Source organism: Chlorocebus sabaeus, chromosome 17 (assembly GCF_047675955.1).
Source record: "Chlorocebus sabaeus isolate Y175 chromosome 17, mChlSab1.0.hap1, whole genome shotgun sequence".
Taxonomy (NCBI): domain Eukaryota; kingdom Metazoa; phylum Chordata; class Mammalia; order Primates; family Cercopithecidae; genus Chlorocebus; species Chlorocebus sabaeus.
In genome coordinates this window covers 10695420-10707702 of record NC_132920.1, presented here as the reverse complement: position 1 = coordinate 10707702, position 12283 = coordinate 10695420, and the positions used below count along the sequence as shown (strand labels likewise).

The 12283-nt window shown below is 46.0% G+C and overlaps 2 protein-coding genes across 3 annotated transcripts in view; both read right to left on the bottom strand.

The window, feature by feature from the left end:
* TMEM14B (transmembrane protein 14B) overlaps positions 1–12257 on the bottom strand; it is a 37864-nt gene extending 25607 nt beyond the window's left edge. The window contains exon 1 of the mRNA XM_073005653.1: positions 12179–12257. The gene's annotated coding sequence lies outside the window, so the exon portion shown is untranslated. The remainder of the gene's footprint in view (positions 1–12178) is intronic.
* Positions 4314–12283, bottom strand: TMEM14C (transmembrane protein 14C). Of its 2 annotated transcripts, none has more exons than XM_073005664.1 (6): positions 12179–12283; positions 10800–10858; positions 10396–10472; positions 9412–9513; positions 6715–6802; positions 4314–4833 (listed from the first exon to the last, which is right to left on the bottom strand). In XM_073005664.1, the coding sequence occupies exons 2-6, from the start codon at positions 10817–10819 to the stop codon at positions 4782–4784; spliced, it is 339 nt and encodes a 112-aa protein (XP_072861765.1). In that variant the 5' UTR covers positions 10820–10858; positions 12179–12283; the 3' UTR covers positions 4314–4781. The 2 variants fall into 2 exon arrangements, with proteins under 2 accessions (XP_072861765.1, XP_072861766.1); XM_073005665.1 differs by having other exon boundaries at positions 10800–10872; positions 12179–12281.

Here is a 12283-nt window from a genome sequence, read left to right as displayed (position 1 = left end):
TGATCTCATTGTTCAATTCCCACCTATGAGTGAGTACATGCGGTGTTTGGAAACCCCTGTCTTTATTAAAAATACAAAATTAACCAGGAATGGTGGCATGCACCTGTAATCCCAGCTACTCAGGAGGCTGAAGCAGGCGAATCTCTTGAACCCAGGATGCAGAGGTTGCAGTGAGCTGAGATCGTGCCACTGCACTCCAGCCTAGGCAATGGAGTAAGACTCCAACTCAGAAAAAAATAAATAAACTATAAACTAAGTTCTTCCCACAGTTAGTTCAGCCCACACCAGAATGAACAAAGACAGCTTGGAGGGTAGAAGCAAGATGGCGTTGGTTAGGTCAGATCTCTTTCACTGTCTCAGTTATAATTTGGCAGTGGTGGCCAGGCGCAGTGGCTCACACCTGTAATCCCAGCACTTTGGGAGGCCGAGGAGGGTGTATCACAAGGTCAGGAGATCGAGACCATCCTGGCTAACATGGTGAAACCCCGTCTCTACTAAAAATACAAGAAATTAGCCAGGCGTGGTGGCACGTGCCTGTAGTCCCAGCTACTCAGGAGACTGAGGCAGAAGAATCGCTTGAACCCGGGAGGCAGAGGTTGCAATGAGCCAAGATCGCGCCACTGCACTCCTGCCTGGGCAACAGAACAAGACTCTGTCTCAAAAAAAAAAAAAAAAAAAAAAAATTTTGCAATAGTGGTTTCAGTCTGAAAGCCGTAAAGAAAATATAATAAATTTGATTTCATAAATCTTTACTTTCTGTACAACAGCAAAAATAAATAAATAAATAAAATCAAGACATAAATAACAAGTGAGAGGAAAATGTTTTCAATACATATGATAGGGAACACGTTTTTATACTATACAGACAGTCTCAGACTATCCAGTGTTTTCAATTAAAAAATAAAGAAAAACAAAAACATGGACAAAAGGGATGAAAGGCAGCTCACAGAAAAATTATAACTGATCAATAAATGTACAAAAGACGCTTAATAATTCATAACTAAATCACTGAAACCATTAGATAACATTTTGGGGGTAGATCAGGAGGTGGCATGACTATGGTCAGCGAGTCAATTCTAGTCCATTGCCTGTTTTTGTGCAGACAGCAATCTAAGAACGGTTTTGCATTTTTAAATGGTTGAAGAAAATCAAAATAAGATTACTATTTTGTAATATGTAGAAATTATATGAAATCCAGATTTCAAGGCTCCTAAGTACAGTTTTATTGGAACAGTCACCCTCGTTTGTTTACCTATTGGCTATGGCTCCTTTCGTTCTACAAAGGCAGAGGTGAGCAGCTGGGACAGAGATGGCCTGCAAAGCCTAAAATATTCATATCTGGCCCTTTACAGAAAAAGTTTTCAGACTCCTAGCTTCATGTGTCAAAAATTTTTAAAACGTCCAATTCCACAAAGTTAGCCATCACTGGAAGGAGGGTAAATTGGTGCATTTCTTCTGAGGGCAATCACAATTTTAACTGCTGAGATGCTCTGACTCAGCGTTTACAAATGTAACCTACAGATTCCTTTGCACATGTTCACGGGGATTTCCAAAGATATTCCTTGGTACACCACCTTTTTTTTTTTTTTTTTTTTTTTTAGTGACGGAGTCTCACTCGGGCTGAAGTGCAGTGGCATGATCTCCCCTCACTGCAACCTCCGCCTCCCGGGTTCAAGCGATTCTCCTGCCTCAGCCTCCCAAGTAGCTGGGACTACAGGTGCCCGCCATCACACCCAGCTAATTTTTTGTATTTTTAGTAGAGATGGGGTTTCACTGTATTAGCCAGGATGATCTTGATCTCCTGACCTTGTGATCTGCTCTCCTCAGCCACCCAAAGTGCTGGGATTACAGGCATGAGCCACCGCGCCCGGCCGTTTTTGTTTGTTTTTTGTTTTTGTTTTTTTTTCAGATGGAGTCTTGCTCTGTCGCCCAGGCTGGAGTGCAGTGGCGTGATCTCGGCTCACCGCAACCTTGGCCTCCAGGGTTCAAGCGATTCTCCTGCCTCACCTTCCTGAGTAGCTGGGACTACAGGTGCCCGCCACCATGCCCAGCTAATTTTTGTATTTTTGGTAGAGACGGGGTTTCACCATATCGGCCAGGATGGTCTCGATCTCTTGACCTCGTGATCTACCCACCTCAGCCTCCCAAAGTGCAGGGATTACAGGTATGAGCCACCGCACCCAGCTATCAAAGGCATTAAATAAGACATATTTCTATGGGTAGGGGAAGGGTAAATAGTAAATATCCATACAACTTAAAAGCCATTAAAAAGAATTAGATCTCTAAGGAAAGGGTTGAACCCAGTTGTAGTTCATAGTTTCATGCCTTGGAGGCACTGTATGTATTGCTCCATCTACATGACACATTTGCCCCTGTCCTTGTCTATGAAATCCTCACAGACAACTCACAAAAGGAGTTCACATCAACTGACTTGTGAATCAACTGACAAGACTCAGTTTAACTATTGGTTGCTTTGTGAAGCCTCCCTTGACTCCCTAAACAGAAATGCCCACTTCCCTCCTTGTGCCCCCACAGTAATAGGGATCTACGTACATTATACACTTATTTCTGTACTGCCTTTGTTTAGACGTCCACCTCCTCCACTGGACTCCAGAAGAGCAAGCACCATGGCTTGTTCTTTGCACTGCTAGGACCCAGCGCGACCCTTAGCAGTAAATACTCCGGGACCTTTGCAGAGAAGCAGGGACAAGGGGACTTGGCAAGGGCTCTGAAGACCTCCTGCCTCTCATCTGTGGGCAGCCTTAGAATTTTCCAGGCTGGTTGCTGGGGACCAAATAGTCACACAGGGATCTACTTGGCACCTAAACTAATTCCCACCTTCAGGGAACCTTGTCATTCAGGATTCAGGTTCTCCTCTAGGACTGAAGGTGGCAAAAATGTGTGCCCTTTGGAAACACTCCATGATAGATGAAAACAGGGTCAACACCGTGATTCAAACTCTTAGCTATGGAAGCCTGGGAGGCTGGTAGGTTTGGATGGTCTATGGCCTTCTGATGCCTCTACCACTGCAACACAAGTGCCCTCAATTGTCCAGAGTCCTATAAAAATAGATGGAAAACTAGGACCACTTTCAAGGGGCTTAGGCAAATACATAAAGTGCCTGAATTATACTCTAAAGCAGTAACAGGGTAGAGAACAGTAGTTAAGTATGTTTTCCTTTTTAAAGAGGGAATGAAAACTAAAGCAAGGGGTACCAGATTGAGTTAATTCTTCATGTTGAAACAGTACCAGTATCCAGTGAATGTGTCCAATGTAGACACCAAACTAGATGATTCAAGCTCTAGATGGGTATTCTAGCTTCACATTTATGTATGAACTAATTAATGACAACAACAAAATCACCTTTTAATTTTGCTACACAGTCCTTTTTTTTTTTTTTTTTTCCCTCGAACTCCTGACCTTGTGACCTCGGCTTCCCAAAGTGTTGGGATTACAGGCGTTAGCCACAGTGCCCGGCCCACAGTCCTAACCTTAGAAATCCTCAGTGGCCGCCAGGCATGGTGGCTCACACCTGTAATCCCAGCACTTTGGGAGGCCGAGTCAGGCGGATCACTTGAGGTCAAGAGTTTGAGACCAGGTCGACCAACATGGAGAAGCCCCATCTCTATTAAAAATACAATCAGCCAGGCATGGTGGCGCATGCCTGTGATTCCAGGTACTCAGGAATCTGAGGCAGGAGAATTGCTTGAACCTGGGAAGCAGAGGCTGCGGTGAGCCAAGATTGTGGCATTGCACTCCAGCCTAGGCACCAAGAGCAAAACTCCGTCTCAAAAAAACAAAAAAGAAAGAAGAAAACCTCAGTGGCCAGGTACAGTAGGTCATGCTTATTACTCCAGTACATTTTGGGAAGGCAAGGCAAGAGGATCACTTGAGACCAGGAGTTTGAGACCAGCATGGGCAACAGAGCAAGACCCCATCTCTACAAAAAAAATAAAATACATTAGCCGGGTGTGGTGGTATGCACCAGTAGTACCAGCTATTCAGGAGGCTGAGGTGGGATGATTGAACTCAAGTTTGAGGCTACAGTGACATATGATTGCACCACTGCTCTCCAACCTAGGTGACAGAGAAAGACCTTGTCTCTTAAAAAACAAACAAAAAATCCTCAGAGGTCATTTTTGAAACAAACTTCAATGCAATGTACAATCAAATAACTTTCCTTGGTCCTTAAGTTATTCGAAATAGGTAATTTCTAAATATTAACAAAATACTTTCAAGTTTCTATATCTTGCTGCTAGCAACATCTCATTCTATGAACTAGACAGCTCTGGCAATGAAGACACCATAGGAAATATTATTTATAGTAAACTTTATTTTCATTGATATTTCACTTAACATAATTTCAAAGTCAGTCTGTAATCTAAGATGAGCAAAAGAACAGATATTCTAAATCTCATAAGAGATTTTTTCACACTGTTCCTCAGAGCACGGAATGGGGTTTCAGGGCCCTCAAAGTTGACACCTAACATTTTACCCTTGAGATATACCTATAGATACAGAAAGAAGAGATAACATCAATGTACAAGAATCGATCTCTCTGAGGGTCTCAATAAGCTCATGTTACATCCTCATTATAACCTCTGTAGGGTTATAATGGTAACAACTGATTTTCCACCCCTCCGCCAAGTTTGATGTCTTTTTTTTTTTAAGGTAAAATGTCAGATGCAAAAATGCTGCACTTATTTCTGTTAATACATTGAAAATAGTGGAAGATGCAGATTTTTAATTCTTCATCAGTGCAAGCTGGAACAGGACTTCTGCTAATGGGGTCTGTTGAACATACTAACTCCAACTTTGGCGGCCATCAGCAAACTGTTTAAAAGAAACAAGATAGAAAATGTCAGGTAAAGGACAGAACAGGCAACTATGTTTTTAAGGAACTAAACTCTGCAGGTTCCTCACAACTGTGTGGGGGAGGAGGTACTAAGGCAAGAGTGGTCAGAGGTAAAATTTCCATCCCTGGAGGAACCAGAGAAAAAGCAAGCCAAGGGACAGTCTCACACTGAGGTCTTAAAATAGCACACATGAGCTGGATCCTAATCCAACTGCCAATAATTTGAAGAGATGAAGAAATGGAGGCAAGAGAGAGCAAGGCCGCCCCACCCTCAGGGATCTGATAATGGTAGAATCTCCAGCCTCTCAGTTTACTGCTCTAGACCTTGCTCCACACTGACTCTTTTGCTTCAGGTATAACATTATACTGGTAGCGTCACAACTATGATCAGAGCGGAGTATGCAATCTTTCTCCAAATCAGATTTTTAAAAATTCCCCTGCCTTCAGGATGTCTTTATAATACTTAACAACTAAATTTTTTGTTTTAAAGAAGGTTAAATTTTTTTTTTTCTTTTGATACGGAGTCTCACTCACCTCTGTTGCCCAGGCTGGAGTTCAGCGGCACAATTTTGGCTCACTGCAACCTGTGCCTCCCAGGTTCAGGCAATTTTCCTGACTCAGTGTCCCAAGTAGCTGGGATTACAGGCGTGCACCATCATGCCCGGCTCGTTTTTGTATTTTTTCATAGAGATGGGGTTTCACCATGTGGGCAGACTGGTCTTCAACTCCTGACCTCAAGTGATCTGGCCGCTCTGGCCTCCCAAAGTGCTGGGATTATAGGCGTGAGCCACCAAACCTGGCCTACAACTAAATTTTTTTTTTTTTTTGAGATGGACTCTTGCTCTGTCCCCCAGGCTGGAGTGCAGTGGCATGATCTCAGCTCACTGTAATCTCCACCTCCCAGGTTCAAGCAATTCTCCCTGCTTCAGCCTCCCGAGTAGCTGGGATTACAAGTGCCCACTACCACACCCGGCTAATTTTTGTAGTTTTCGTAGAGACGGGGTTTCACCATGTTGGCCAGGATGGTCTTGAACCCCTGACCTCACGTGATCCGCCAGCCTCGGCCTCCCAAAGTGCTGGGATTACAGGTGTGAGCCACTATGCCTGGCCACAACTAAATTTTTTAAAAGCCACAATTTGGTTTAGGTTTTATAATCAAAATTAGAAAACAGAGCCAGGAGCAGTGGGTCATGCCTGTAATCTCAGCATTTTGGGAGGCCGAGGTGGGCGGATCATGAGATCAGGAGTTCGAGACCAGCCTGGTGAAACACCGTCTCTACCAAACAACGAAATGAGCCAGGTGTGGTGGTGCACACCTGTAATCCCAGCTACTCCAGAGGCTGAGGCATGAGAATCACCTGAACCCGGGAGGTGGACGGTGATTGCAGTGAGCAGAGATCACACCATTGTACTCCATCCTGGGTGACAGAGCGATACTCTGTCTCAAAAAAAAAATTAGAAAAGAGGATTCAATCAAAATTCCCCTTTAGCAAAATTTTCTGTAAAAGACATCTACACATCTAAGAAATATGGGACCCCGGCATCTTCCATGCAAGTCACACAAAAGGCTGCAGTCATGGCTTTGCAGGAAAACTTCTGCCACCATATAGGGAGGAGCTAGGATGGACCGGAAAGCAAACATGAGAACAAACCCATTTCCACAGTGAATGGATACACTCATGCCATTGTGACATTAAACCAGCTATTGTTTTTGAAACATTTCCTATTAGTGTATAAATCAAATGTCAGTTGATGCATAGCATCAGATATCCTGAAACAAGTTAGGTTTTGAATGCATAAAGTATCCTGGGGAATACACTGAACTCTACATGGTAAAGAAGAGTAACAAATGAAAGTACCTGGCACCTGCAATTAAACCTGCAGGCATGAATTTTCCAGAGTTGTAGAATCTCATTCCCATAATGCCAGCCAAGGTACCAGATGTAGCTGATGAAAAAAATACAAAGAAGGGTTAAAACTCATTACATCTTCTACACAGGGGAATCAGAAGTGGGCCAAGCCCCACCCATCTCTCAAGGGTCACACCTCATCCTATGCTTATTCCTCCTTCACCAAGTGGGTGGAGACTACTGGCTGCCCACATCCTATGGGTCCAAGTACCAATACTGGCCAAATAGGGCCCTTCACAGCCTGGGCCCTGCCTGCCCTTCCAGCCTCATCTCTTACCACTTGTCTTCTGCAAAACCCACACTTTAGCCATCAACGTGTTAGTTTTCTCCAAAATGCTGCTGTTTCTCATGCCCCGCAGACGCTATTTCCTCTACCCTGCACGCAATTCCCACTGGGTAACTGTCAAAGCATCTACTACATGTCAAGCGCTGTGCTAGGTGCTGGAGAATAAAAAGGTAATCATAACTGTCTCTGCCCTTTTACAGTGCTTTAGGTCTGATGGGACAGACTTGAAAGACTCACACAAATAAAAAGGCTTAGCCAAAAAAGTGAAGATTGGCTGAGATCTGAAATTACAGTAGGAATTAATGAGCTGAAGGATGGGAAGGCCCATTCCAGGCAGAGGGGACAGTATATGCAGAGGCCCTGTGGTGACAGGGAGCATGGCACATTCACCTTAAAAGGCCAGTGTGGCACAGAGGTCAAGAGGGGCCAGACCACATGGAGCCTTGAAGGTCATACTAGGGACTGGGTTTTCATCCTAAGAGCAATGAGAAGCTGTTAAAGGCTACTAAGCAAAAGGACACATGAACAGAGTCGCATTTTTTGTTAGTTTTTGAGACAGATTCTCGCTCTGTCGCCCAGGCTAGAGTGCAGTGGTGTGATCTTGGCTCACTGCAACCTACAACTGCCGGGATCAAGCAATTCTCAAGTCTCAGCCTCCTGAGTAGCTCAGACCACAGGCGACCGCCACCACATCTGGCTAACTTTATTTTATTTTATTTTATTAAAGACCCGGTTTCACCATGTTGCCCACGGTGGTCTCGAACTCCTGAGCTCAGGCAATCCACCCTCCTTGGCCTCCCAAATCTGAGGTCAGGAGTTACAGACCAGCCTGGACAACATGGTGAAACTCCTGTCTCTACTAAAAATAGAAAAATCAGCCAGGCATGTTAGCGGACACCTGAATCCCAGCTACCCGGAACACTGAGACAGGAGAATTGCTTGAACCCAGTAGGTGGAGGTTGCAGTGAGCCAAGACTGTGCCACTACACTCTGGCCTGGGCAATACAGTGAGACTCTGTCTCAAAAAAAGGGAAGTTTATGAAGGGGAAGGAGACAAGTACATCTGAATATCAGTGGGGGGATCCACCTAAAAGGAGGACTACAAATACAAGACAGGATCCTTGCCAGTGTAAAGGTCTGGAGAAGGTCAGGGAGAAGACACTCAAAGCACAGAGGAAGACACTGGTATTGGACAGGAGGGAAAACAGGACGAGGTGAGGCTTGCAGATTAAAGGCTCCGGGGAGTCCCTACCTGATGGCTGCTATTTTTTCCCCTGAAGTAGGCATGAGGTCATTTGCTGAGTGGAGTACAATCACAGAAAGGCAAAATGCAGGCTGAAAGTCATTTTGGAGCATGAGGGAGGGAGCTGTTAGGCAGAGCTGGGACCTGGACGCACCTCCTTCCCCAGCACACCCCATTAGCCATCACTGACCTCCCTTCCCAGCTCATGTGTACAGATCACACGGCTTCTCCCTCCCATATGGCACTCATTCTCACACGGGGTTTGTGGAGACAGTGAGGAACCCACACTCCTAGCAGCGTCTGACACATAGGTGGAGCCCCACAGAACTGTGCTGAAAGCCACCCTGATAAGAAGGACTCCTCGGTCCCCCACCCCACTCACTGTCCATGCTGCTCAGAGGGTACATTTCCAGTTCTGCTTCTATGCCCATGTTTTTTGTTTTTTGACACGGCGTCTTGCTCTGTCTCCCAGGCTGGAGTGCAGTGGTGTGATAGCTCACTGCAATCTCTGCCTCCCAGGTTCAAGCGATTCTCCTGCCTCAGCCTCCCAAGTAGCTGGGACTACAGGCACCTGCCACCATATCCAGCTAATTTTTGTATTTTTAGTAGAGACGGAGTTTCACCATATTGGGTAGGCTGGTCTTGAACTCCTCACCTTGTGATCTGCTCACCTCGGCCTTCCAAAGTGCTGGGATTACTGGTGTGAGCAGTCACATTTAGCTAACTGCTAAAGAGGTGATTTTCAAATGGAGAAATTGCAACTCGGATGCAAACCTAACCCAGATGTGTGATGTTTTAGGGATGCTGAGGCCAGTGGTCTTCCATGGGCAACCTCACCGGCTGACACATTTGCCTTATAGAAGTTTAATGCTACTGGGTAAATACATTCACGAGGTATGGAAATCCTTCCATGTTCTGTACATAAAAGATAAACAGAAACCAGCACAAATCCTGCCTCTGCACCCTCATTTTAAAACTTTCTGAGGACTTGGTAGAAGAAGTGAAACTGTCATAGGTTAAGTGTGAAGAACTCACCCCATCCCACCAAACCAGGGTCGTTTGGAAAAGAGTATTCTGGAAACACAGCTGCCCTAAGGAGACACTGAGGCAGACATACCTAGGAAAACCCAAACGTTCCTTGGATCCTGAGACAGCTGGTAAGCACCCAAGCCGGCTAGGCTGCCGAAGAGCAGCCCCGCAGCCAGGGACGGCACGCTGCCTAGAGGGAAGCAAACACAGCTCGCATTTTTAACATGAGGCACTTATTTCACTAACAGAATCCACCAGACCCCCTGCCCTACAAAGGAGGACAGCACAGAGAACTCTCAACACAGCTCACAGCCAAGGTGGACTCAAGCAGGAAGATGTTTCGGGGAGTGTGCTATCTTCTCAGAGAAGTCAGGGTCCTCCCACCCCATTTTTCTCTCCTCTGATAGGCAGGGCACTTCCATCTAAGGAAAGGAAAGAAGGCCATCTTCCCTCCTTAGATGGAACTACGGCTAGTGGCTAGGCCTTCTTTCTAAACAGGCCGGATCAACCATGAAGGGCTGGAACTGTGTATATGCAGGACCTCCAGCAAATCACAAAAGGAGAGGGAAATAGGGCCAATCAATTAAATAAAAATACAAAGACCTGGAGAATAAGAATTCTGGTGTGGGGGTTGGGGTGGGAATGCAGGCAAGGACTAGGTGGCAGAAAAAAGCACAGCCACTCACACACCCCTGCCTGGCATAATGAGGAGACTTCAAAATACCAGTCTATGTAGACCAGAGGTTTCCTCCTACCTGAGCCCGGAGATAGCACTTGGGGGTCGTGGCTGATGCATGGTAGTCAATGATAATAACAAACTACAACCACCCCTGCCTATCTTTAGATAAAGAGGCAAAAACAAGTAATTCCACAAGAGGCCTGGCTCAGCTTCACCAGATAACCAGAAGGCAAGTGCAGGAGCTGCAACACTGACAAGGAAGCCTGCACTCCAGCTTGGGGACCTACAGCAAACCTGACTCTAACGAGCTTGCTTCTCAGGGGTACCCGGGCACTCACATTTCACTGGAACAACGTGAAGATGTTAAGAGGCTAAATAACAACAAAACCATACCTGCTTTTACATAGCCAATAATCCCACCAGAAGCAACCAGTGCTGCGTAGCCAAAGCCAAACCAATGCAAAGGCACTCTGAAAACACGAGAGAGAAGTCAGTGTTAACCGGGCTTTAAAAACAAACCATATTGTCATAGGATGGGACTAAAAGGTCATCATTACCCACAGGTTCTATCACTGAAAATAAGGCCCACAGAGGTTGGATGACTTTCTGAGAGTCACACATCTCAGCAAAGCCACAGCTGGGACTCAAACCCAAGTCTCTGGCCCACAGGTCCAGTGATCCTCCCATCCCCCACGCAATCCCAGGCAGTCTACTCTTAGGGTTCTTTTCAGCTGAGGAAAGGAACTCTGGTTTCCAGAAGCTCCTGGCTACTCCATACCCATTTCTTGTCCACTCACCCTGAGCCGGTGTCCGGCATTCTTCTCAGTCCAGACAGGAGACTACCCCAGGCCTGCACCTGCGGAAAACAAGCTGGATCAGAGGTGGTTAAAAGCACAGCTCTCCAGCAGTCCGAAAGAAGTGTGTCCAACCCGCAAGCTACGCAACCTAAATCTCAGTATCCTTCACGTACCATGAGGATAACACTGGTACCAATTTCCTGGGGCTGTTGTGACTATTCAATAGATTTCACATGTAAAGGTGCTTAGCACATAATAAACGCTGAACAGATGCCGACCATTGTCACAAAAACCTTAGTTCTAATCACATAGGCCCATAGGAAACTCAGCAAGATCCACTGACAGCTCTATAATCAGGTGATGCATTAGTCATTTCATTAGCTACCCATGTTACCACAAAGTTGAAAAGCAAGTACTCCTGTGCCCTTAATCCAACTACCTTAATGTCTCTTTTGAGGGAAGGTAGGACTGCTGCTTTTCATCCCTGCTGCAACAGCCAATTTCAATACTCAACTTTTTTAGAAACTTCTGTGTCCAACTCACAGTTCTTGTTAGGAGGGCAGAAGGGGAGGATAAAATATACGGAAACACTGGTCATATTCACATGTGACATTGCACCCTTGGAAAAACAGCTATTTTCTTACAGAGAGTATCCAGCATGCAGCGAGTCTAACAAGATGAAAGCAATGCACACCCCGTTTATTCTGTTTAAAGAATTAGGCCATGTGCAGTGGCTCACGCCTGTAATCCCAGTACTTTGCGAGGCCGAGGCAGGCGGATCACCTGGGGTTAGGAGTTCAAGACCAGCCTGGCCAACATGGTGAAACCCATTGTCTACTAAAAAATATTTAAAAAGCAATCGAGCATGGTGGCATGTGCCTGTAATCCCAGCTTCTTGGGAGGGTGAGGTGGGAGAATGGCTTGAGCCCAGGAGGCAGAGGCTGCAATGAGACATATTCAGGCTACTGCACTCAAGCCTGGGCGACAGAGTGAGACCCTCCTCAAGGACGAAAAAAAAAAAAAAATTAAGTTTCCATAAAACAGGGAAGGGCAGGGGGCTTGGGATCTTGCCCACAGTTCTTAACTCGAGGCGGCACTGAGTTAGCGAGGCTTTTAAAGAGATGGAGCAACAAAACCACCAAGAAACCAGGCAACACTATGCTACATGGGTAAGCCTTTGCTCAGGAGGTCAGGGACTCCGCGCGTGCACAACTTCTTTTAAGAAAAGCAGAAAATACCCAACGAGAAAAGCACCGACCACACGGCCTAAAGGCCCGGCTGAATCGGGGGGACGAAAAGCAGACGGCCGTGAAACTCCTAAATAATCCCTAAAAGTTAAAAGTGGCAGAAATAATAAGAATAATCCCAAATACTCGCACCGGTCTCACGAAGGCCCGGGCTGTCTACAAGGGCGCGCAAGCCGCGGTGATGACAGCGAGATGTCGCCGGAAACGCGGCGGCGGACGCTCTGCGTCCCGGTGGCG

Bases quoted from the DNA above. Each gene is read 5' to 3' on its own strand.
- TMEM14C (XM_073005664.1), bottom strand. From the start codon at position 10,819: ATGCCGGACACCGGCTCAGG. The intron at 10,473-10,799 runs GTGAGTGGACAA...TCGTGTTTTCAG, and splicing joins ATGCCGGACACCGGCTCAGG to AGTGCCTTTGCATTGGTTTG. The intron at 6,803-9,411 runs GTATGTCTGCCT...TTTTTTCATCAG, and splicing joins GAACGTTTGGGTTTTCCTAG to CTACATCTGGTACCTTGGCT.